This window comes from Salvelinus alpinus, chromosome 24, assembly GCF_045679555.1.
Source record: "Salvelinus alpinus chromosome 24, SLU_Salpinus.1, whole genome shotgun sequence".
Classification (NCBI taxonomy): Eukaryota; Metazoa; Chordata; class Actinopteri; order Salmoniformes; family Salmonidae; genus Salvelinus; species Salvelinus alpinus.
Genome location: NC_092109.1, coordinates 19,098,366 through 19,107,764, shown reverse-complemented (window position 1 = coordinate 19,107,764; position 9,399 = coordinate 19,098,366). Strand labels below are relative to the sequence as shown.

The 9,399-nt window shown below is 45.6% G+C and overlaps 1 protein-coding gene across 8 annotated transcripts; it reads left to right on the top strand.

The window, feature by feature from the left end:
• The first annotated feature begins 2,168 nt into the window (after positions 1-2,168).
• Positions 2,169-5,920, top strand: LOC139552279 (putative nuclease HARBI1). 8 transcript variants are annotated; one of them, XM_071363849.1, is made up of 11 exons: positions 2,169-2,550; positions 2,866-2,936; positions 3,027-3,200; positions 3,291-3,352; positions 3,435-3,521; positions 3,609-3,890; positions 3,970-4,005; positions 4,104-4,658; positions 4,728-4,843; positions 4,940-5,051; positions 5,146-5,920. In XM_071363849.1, the coding sequence occupies exons 8-11, from the start codon at positions 4,187-4,189 to the stop codon at positions 5,514-5,516; spliced, it is 1,071 nt and encodes a 356-aa protein (XP_071219950.1). In that variant the 5' UTR covers positions 2,169-2,550; positions 2,866-2,936; positions 3,027-3,200; positions 3,291-3,352; positions 3,435-3,521; positions 3,609-3,890; positions 3,970-4,005; positions 4,104-4,186; the 3' UTR covers positions 5,517-5,920. The 8 variants fall into 8 exon arrangements, 6 of the variants coding, with proteins under 6 accessions (XP_071219950.1, XP_071219948.1, XP_071219949.1 ...); XM_071363847.1 differs by having other exon boundaries at positions 3,024-3,200; XM_071363848.1 differs by having other exon boundaries at positions 2,169-2,936.
• The last annotated feature ends 3,479 nt before the right edge of the window (positions 5,921-9,399 follow it).

Genomic DNA, 9,399 nt, shown 5'->3' with positions numbered 1-9,399 from the left:
CAAGCATCCTTATAGAACACAACAGGTAATGTGTTAGTGCCTCCACACAGCCACGCTCACACTCCTATGGCCCAGCACCAGACAAAGTAAAGGTATCTATCTCTGTTGATCTAAAGTCACAGGAACCATTGCCTTCACCCGCCCAGCCATTATCGTGTTATAGATCTAACCCTGTGAGTTAAGTGCCCTGCTAAAAGCATATGTACACAAACATCCCTGAGTGGGATGTGGTACGAGGCCTTTATCTCCAAGTGAATCACCCATGGAAGAATTTGAATAGAGACAATAAGTTACAGTTGACAGTTTAGGAGGAAATTGGGCAATCGTTTCAACCAACCAGGGTGTTGTTCAACGGAAAGTGCTTGAAGACAAAAATATCTGGAGAAATGAAAACACCAACAGCGTTTTGAGTTGTTAAATATATGGACGACAGCTGGGGATGGTAGTGGCTCCAGAGTCCCATTCTGTTGATGGCTGGCTGGGCTGGGAGCTAGGCTGGGAGCTGGGCTGGGAGCTGGGCTGGGAGCTGGGCTGGGCTGGGCTGGGAGCTGGGCTGGGCACTGGGCGCTGGGCTGGGCTGGACTGGGAGCTGGGCGCTGGGCGCTGGGCTGGGCGCTGGGCTGGGCGCTGGGCTGGGCGCTGGGCTGGGCGCTGGGCTGGGCGCTGGGCTGGGAGCTGGGCTGGGCGCTGGGCTGGGCGCTGGGCTGGGAGCTGGGCTGGGAGCTGGACTGGGAGCTGGGCGCTGGGCGCTGGGCTGGGCGCTGGGCTGGGAGCTGGGCTGGGAGCTGGGCCGAGAGCTGGGCCGGGAGCTGGTCGCTGGGCTGGGTGCTGGGCTGGGAGTTGGGAGCTGGACTGGTGTTGGGGTGGGGTGGGGTGGGGTGAGAAGAAATAGAAGCAGAGGGGAGAAGGTAACATGAGCAAGTGTGAATGGACTCATTGTTTCTGCAGCTTAATTAGGCAAGACAAGTGAGGCGTGAACAGATTCCCATCATTAGGGCCCTAAAAAAGCCCATTAGAATCAATGCCACGCTCCGGTCAGACTCAATGTCTGCCATAGCAGCCCGGGCCAAGCAGGCCACTGGATACGATTACAGCCGCGCGGCTAAAACAAGGCAACTCTATAGCCACACTAACACCCGAGGTAATGCAATTGACGCCACGTTCTGGAAAAGGGATGAGAGGTGGGCTGGGGTGAAGGGTGTGTGTGTGTGTGTGTGTGTGTGTGTGTGTGTGTGTGTGTGTGTGTGTGTGTGTGTGTGTGTGTGTGTGTGTGTGTGTGTGTGTGTGTGTGTGTGTGTGTGTGTGTGTGTGTGTGTGTGTGTGTGTGTGTGTGTGTGTGTGTGTGTGTGTGTGTGTGTGTGTGTGCATGTGGTGCATGGGTGTCTGCATGAGCGTGCGTGTGTGTGTGTGCGCACATGCATGTCTGCATCTGTGTGTGTGTGTGTGTGCAAGTGGGTAGCTGCCTGTGTGTATGTTTGTGTAGATGTGTCTAGATTGTAGCTGGCAGGGTCCTGCGGCTGATAAACTGCTGGGATTAATGGCCACTTCTGGAGCCCAAGTGGCTCTATCAATACAGGGAAGAGCCGCCCAATCGGCCCATTGATCTGTTGTCTCGCTGGGTGCTGGGTGTAATTCCGGCACCCTGGGCCTGAGTGTTCCACAGAGGGTAGGGGCTGGGGGAGATTGGACTAATGGTGGCGCCATCCATAGACTCTCCTGGATTTGAGTAATCAGCGCATACTGCCTCTACTGCTATATGTACAGTAACAGACTAACTGATCCCGTACTGTTGGCTACAGCACAGTAAAGCCTGATCAAATTACAGCACATAGAGCTATAGAATTAATATCAATTAATACCAGTTAAACTTGCCCATGAAGGTGATATCCTTTGGGGTAAAGAGGTGTACAGTCGTTATCCATAAAGAAATTGAGGGTGTGATCCCTGTACATTATACTACATACATGGCAAATCTGTTTGAGTCTAAAGAATCAATGTGGTCTCAAGGCAATTCGTATCCTTCTGTATGTAAATCTGTAACACTCCATTGAGTATGATATGTTATGTTATGTTAGGTTACATTATGAATGGAATAGCGGTCGTACAATATCATACCAATTAGAGGATGTATAGTATTATCATACAATAGCATATGAATTGGAGACCAGGGGCCTGTTGCACAAAAGTAGAATTAAGACATCCGGGATAAATGACTCAGCTGAGCTCAATGAAGCCAAAACATGTGCGTCCAGGCTTAATTGGTTGCACAAAGACCAAGCCAGGATGAGCAGACACGGATTCATTAAGCCAGGTGAAACCAATCCTGGATAGGTGCGCGCTCACGGCTCACTCAAATAGACCCCGCCACAGATCACAGATTAACTGATTTACCATGGCAACTAGAGCCGCGTACTTTTCCCCGTCGGAAGCACAAATCCTCATGGAGGCATACGAGGAGGTAAAATATATAATTAAGAAGAAAGGCAACACCGCCACAGTGATAAAGCAAAGAGAAAAAGCGTGGCAAAGTATTGCAGACCGCCTGAATGCGTAAGTAGTGCACAATTACACACTCACCGCTCCGCTGAAACATCACAATTACAATTCAAATATTTAATTCACATCTCCAAAAATGCAGTTGTACTGTAATTATGAAACGGTTAAATTTTTAATTGAAATGCACTGCAGATATGAGTGAAATTGTGTAAAGTAACTCCATCACACTGTATAAAGCTATGATAAATTTTTTGATATTTTTACTGAAAACAAGACAAAAATACCAAGTAATTTTTTGCAGTGTGACTCCATTAAATGTGTGTGTGTGTGTGTGTGTGTGTGTGTGTGTGTGTGTGTGTGTGTGTGTAGATTAAACATGAACGGGCCAAAACGGACATGGCAGCAGGTCAAAATCAAATACAAGAACATTCTGCAGAATGGTATGGTCCCTGACTAATATTTAACAAAGCACAAGCATATATTGTACCCAGAAGGTGCCTGCTCACACATTGTCTGTACTGTTTTAGCAGTGAAAAAGAATACCCACAGACAAGGCACGGGTGGTGGGTCACCAAAGGCTGACCTTACCCCAGCAGAGGACATGGCCTTGGAGCTAAATAAAGGCAGGCCCGTCTTAGAGGGGATCCCTGGGGGGAAAGAGACGAGCATAGGTTCCTCCCAAGATGCCACCCGCTTCATTCAAGGTATGTCCTTCCATCTCTACATGGGATACAACCACATTCATATTGAATCAATTTGGACTGTCTGACTTTGGTTTACCTATTGCCTTGCAGTGTCTGGCAGCACTGTGTTCCTGTTAGAGCCACCAGCACAAGCACCAGACGATGCTGATCCAGTGAGTACTCCATCAAAGGCATACTGTAGGCCTGGCATGTCTTGTCTACTAGCTTCAATATGAATCCGATTAAATGTGATAGGGTGAAGGCCCCAGTGCAGCAGCAACAGCACATGATGGAGACGATGATGAGGAGGAGACCATCTCTCTGGATTCCAGAAGGCATGAGGTATCATGTTAAGACTGTGAAAGTACTATTTACTCTACAATGGTGAGGAGTCCTCATCAAAATCAAAAAATCTAATTTCTTTTACAGGACCCAGATGCTATACAGTGGGAAAACCAGCCTGGCAACAGTGCGTATTAATAAAAGGACACCACATCCTGCCAAATTCCAGCTGCGCTAATTGTATTGTGTTCACAGAGCTCACAAGCTATCAGAAAGTTGTATGGCAACCACCTCCGGCGCCAAATAGAACTGGCAGACATAGACATTCAGTACAAGAAGAAAAAGATGGAAAATCTTGCACTGGAGTCCGAAATAAAAAAGAGGACAATTAGGAAACTGGACCTTGAAATAAAAAAACTTGAGAGGGAGGTGAGATATGCCTTCAATGTACACTGTATGCTAACTGTAACACAAATGTATTAATCATTATTTTTCTTTCCTCCCCCAGCTCCAAGAAGATGACACAGCTCAAAATAAAAATTAGGTATATTCTCGTAAAGTCAAGTGAGCCATGACATATGAGCTCTTATTGTGAGCACACAGGACGGTGGCATCTTTCTAAGGTTTTTTTTATTTTCCCAGCAATCAGTACAACCAAGTCATCGTTATAAGGCATCGCCCTCTTTTGCCCACCCCCCCAGCACCAGGTGTGGCCACTAGCCTATATGAAGGCCCAAAATTGTGTGTTCCTTTCTGCTCTGACAATGGCATGCCCATTCGTGCGAGATGTGGTGGATGAAGAAGCACTTGTGCTGAGGAGAGCCTTCAGGCGAGAAAGGGTCTTCAGGGACCGGTTGGACCCACTGGCCTTCCCTGATGACCATCTATATGAAAGATACAGGTTTTCTGCAGATGGCATCAGGTATCTATGCAGACTACTGGGTCCCAGGATTAAGCACCGCACTGCACGGAGCCATGCACTGAGTGTGGAGCAAATGGTTTGTGTGGCCTTGCACTTTTTTGCTAGTGGAGCCTTCCTGTACTCAGTGGGGGATGCAGAACAGCTGAACAAGGCCACAATTTGCCGCACAATAAGGAGTGTGTGTCTGGCTATCAAAGCATTAGCAGATGTCTTCATCTCCTTCCCTGGCCACAGAAGACTCTGTGACATCAAAGAGGAGTTCTATAGGATTGCAGGTAAGAGGATCTACAAATTACAGGACAACTGTTAACACATAGTAGGATACTCATTACTTTGTGTGACAGGTTTCCCCAATGTCATTGGTGCAGTGGACTGCACACACATAAGGATAAAAGCCCCCTCAGGTGCCCATGAGGCCGATTTTGTGAATAGGAAATCCTTTCACAGCATTAATGTTCAGGTGAACATAACTTTTTGATATTGTCCATTGACGAACACTCTGCATTGCCAGTGATGTGCATTGATTGGTGTAATATTCCTCATCTTATGATTTCAGATGGTCTGCAATGCTGACTGTGTGATCAGCAATGTTGTGGCAAAATGGCCTGGCTCAGTCCATGACTCCAGAATCTTTCGGGCCTCTGAAATCTATCAGTGCCTATCACAAGGTAAGCCACACAACCCCTATTTATAACCATCATGGCTGTGTCAAGAATATCACTGTGTTTATGAGGTAGTAATGATGAGATTTTGTGTTGACAGGTGAATTCTCTGGTGTGTTGCTGGGAGACAGGGGGTATGGCTGCCAGCCTTTTCTCCTGACACCTTTCACAGACCCCCAGGAAGCACAGCAGGCCTACAACCATGCCCATGCCAGGACCAGGGCCAGAGTTGAAATGACCTTTGGCCTCCTGAAGGCACGCTTTCACTGCCTTCACAAATTAAGGGTCAGCCCTGTTAGGGCATGTGATATTACTGTGGCTTGTGCTGTCCTCCACAATGTGGCCTGCCTGAGGAAGGAGAGGGCCCCCAGAGTGCCACCAGCCATGGACTGGGACAATCCGGCAATCTTCCCTGATGACGACAGTGGTCGGCTGCTGAGGGACCAATATGTGTTGAATTATTTTAGTTAGTATGTGTGCTTTCAATTTTGGTTAAATATGTCCTGCGGTGGCAGAGGAATTTGGGTTTTTTGGGGTTCGTTTTTTGACGAATTTGGCCTCTTATGATGTTTGTGCGGTATACTGTGTGTAATACAAGGCTGCAGGGAGGCTACTGCATCCATTCATTTGTCTGTTCAGTTGATGTGTATGGATTTGTCCTGCATTTATTTTAGTGTGCAGACATGCAGGGTGTGTTATATACAGACCTTTGAATGTGTATGTATCATTTTGTATAATATGCTTGGATTCTGTGCTTTCCATCTTGTAGAGTCACTGTGACTTCAGTTTCGAAAGGAGCTGATGGTTTACCTGCTTTGTTTTGTCCTTATTCAATAAAGGAACATAATGTTACACATTGTGTTTTTATATTCATATGGAATGTGTATTTGTTTATATGACAGAGTACTAGGGCCACACTGAAGAAAAAGGATAAAGTCATAAATTTATGAGGCTGGTTCTTTCTGCAGAAAAGCTACATATTGTTTTTACAGTTTTGATACTTATGACAATGTGATACTTAATATTCTGGCACATCAGCATGTCTTTGTTTATGAAACCATACTGAAGTACAATTTCACGAAATGCCCCACATCTGTCATTTTAACAACTGTCCTCCTTTAAAACAACTGGTTACAATATTATGACTTGTGTTTTTTTCCCCTCTGTGGCCCTAATATTCTATCATTTTATATATAGCCTTATAGTCTATGGGAAACTGTAAATTATCTAATGATAGCAACATCATCTAAAAATCATTTTTTATCCAAAATCATTGAAATTAATGATCACAAACGTTTAAATAATAACAGTGGGTCTAGTTACAGTGGGGAGAACAAGTATTTGATACACTGCCGATTTTGCAGGTTTTCCTACTTACAAAGCATGTAGAGGTCTGTAATTTTTATCATAGGTACACTTCAACTGTGAGAGACGGAATCTAAAACAAAAATCCAGAAAATCACATTGTATGATTTTTAAGTAATTCATTTGCATTTTATTGCATGACATAAGTATTTGATCACCTACCAACCAGTAAGAATTCCAGCTCTCACAGACCTGTTAGTTTTTCTTTAAGAAGCCCTCCTGTTCTCCACTCATTACCTGTATTAACTGCACCTGTTTGAACTCGTTACCTGTATAAAAGACACCTGTCCACACACTCAATCAAACAGACTCCAACCTCTCCACAATGGCCAAGACCAGAGAGCTGTGTAAGGACATCAAGGATAAAATTTTAGACCTGCACAAGGCTGGGATGGGCTACAGGACAATAGGCAAGCAGCTTGGTGAGAAGGCAACAACTGTTGGCGCAATTATTAGAAAATAGAAGAAAATAGAAGAAGTTCAAGATGATGGTCAATCACCCTCGGTCTGGGGCTCCATGCAAGATCTCACCTCGTGGGGCATCAATGATCATGAGGAAGGTGAGGGATCAGCCCAGAACTACACGGCAGGACCTGGTCAATGACCTGAAGAGAGCTGGGACCACAGTCTCAAAGAAAACCATTAGTAACACACTACGCCGTCATGGATTAAAATCCTGCAGCGCACACAAGGTCCCCCTGCTCAAGCAGGCGCATGTCCAGGCCCGTCTGAAGTTTGCCAATGACCATCTGGATGATCCAGAGGAGGAATGGGAGAAGGTCATGTGGTCTGATGATTCAAAAATAGAGCTTTTTGGTCTAAACTCCACTCGCCGTGTTTGGAGGAAGAAGAAGGATGAGTACAACCCCAAGAACACCATCCCAACCGTGAAGCATGGAGGTGGAAACATCATTCTTTGGGGATGCTTTTCTGCAAAGGGGACAGGACGACTGCACCGTATTGAGGGGAGGATGGATGGGGCCATGTATTGCGAGATCTTAGCCAACAACCTCCTTCCCTCAGTAAGAGCATTGATGATGGGTCGTGGCTGGGTCTTCCAGCATGACAACGACCCGAAACACACAGCCAGGGCAACTAAGGAGTGGCTCCGTAAGAAGTATCTCAAGGTCCTGGAGTGGCCTAGCCAGTCTCCAGACCTGAACCCAATAGAAAATCTTTGGAGGGAGCTGAACGTCCGTATTGCCCAGCGACAGCCCCGAAACCTGAAGGATCTGGAGAAGGTCTGTATGGAGGAGTGGGCCAAAATCCCTGCTGCAGTGTGTGCAAACCTGGTCAAGAACTACAGGAAACGTATGATCTCTGTAATTGCAAACAAAGGATTCAGTACCAAATATTAAGTTCTGCTTTTCTGATGTATCAAATACTTATGTCTTGCAATAAAATGCTAATTAATTACTTAAAAATCATACAATGTGATTTTCGGGATTTTTGTTTTAGATTCCGTCTCTCACAGTTGAAGTGTACCTATGATAAAAATTACAGACCTCTACATGCTTTGTAAGTAGGAAAACCTGCAAAATCGGCAGTGTATCAAATACTTGTTCTCCCCACTGTATATGTGATAACAATGTATAGTGAGCAGTGAAATAACTATTGGTTTCCATTTGTGGTGATTGCTGACTGACATTAGGGATGAGATTAAATAGATCCTGGAATTTAGCCTGGTCTGGAGCAGGCTAGCTCCACAGAATAAATCTCCATGGTAATTTATACCATAACATATCCTCCTGCCCCCTATCCATCTTTAGTGCAACCGGATTACGGATCAATTGAGCCAGGATCACCAAGATATCCTGGCTTAATCCCTTATCCTAGTTTTGTGCAACAGGCCCCAGGTTGCTTGTTGCCGTAATAACATATGAGAATTATGGGAAAAAATACGTTGGCTGTTAGTGGAACTAATGACATAGGTTAGGAGAATTAAAACAACAAAGATTAAGTAAATTTACATAGCAGGTGGAACATGTTAGACGGTAGCGGATTACACCAACCCATCCTCCCGACCATCCTCCCTACTTTAATTTTTAATAGTAACTCGACTATTACATATTGTACATATTTTATGTCTCTGAGGCCAGGCTGAAAGAATGAGTCTGTACAATGTTATCTGTCTGTTTTTTCCATGTGAAATATGCCAGGATTTTGTGTGAGACTAACTGACAACAAGAACATGGCTTCTGTCATAACAACAGTAGCACTTCTTTAATCCCCATTTGTCAGAGCTAAGCCTCATACCTTTCTATATGAGGTAGTCCCCAGTAAAATCCCAATTGATGTTCCATGGTGCATGACAGTCATGCATAGATACCATCACAGACAACAAGGGAGGGATGGAGAGGGAGAGAAATGGAGGGAGGTAGAGAAAAGGTGAAAGACAGAGACGGAGAGAGAGAGGGAGGAGGGAGGCTGCCTTTATCTGCTCACCTCAGGCTGTTGTTTTTGCTCCGCGGTGGCAGTCTGTGGTGGAGGGATCTCACACACTGCCTGACTGAATGGGCCCTGGCCACACACACACACACTCATGGTTTGCAAGATACCACACACACACACACAAGTGTACACACAAAACCACATCTCTCCTACTGCCCTGAAGCCACATAGGGAGAAAGAGAGTGAAAGAGAGAAGAGGGTGAGATAGGGGCAAAGAGAGTGAAAGAGACAGGAGGGTAAGATCGGGGTAAAGAGAGTGAACGAGAGAGGAGGGTAAGATAGGGGTAAAATTACTATAAAGACAAGAAGTAGAGAAATAGAGACAAAAATAGGTATTAAGAGAGACTGGGAGAGAGAAAAGACGAGGTAGAAAGAGAGAAACATATTGAGAGAGAGAGGTAGGTAGGTAGTTTGGCGCCTTCACTCTGCCCAGCGCCCCCCGGTGCAGGAGATAAGGGCCTGCTGAATATTTCATGTCTTTGACTGACAGCTCCTCAGGGTCTTAGGAGAGCCATGGCGCCCACTTTACAGCCCAGAG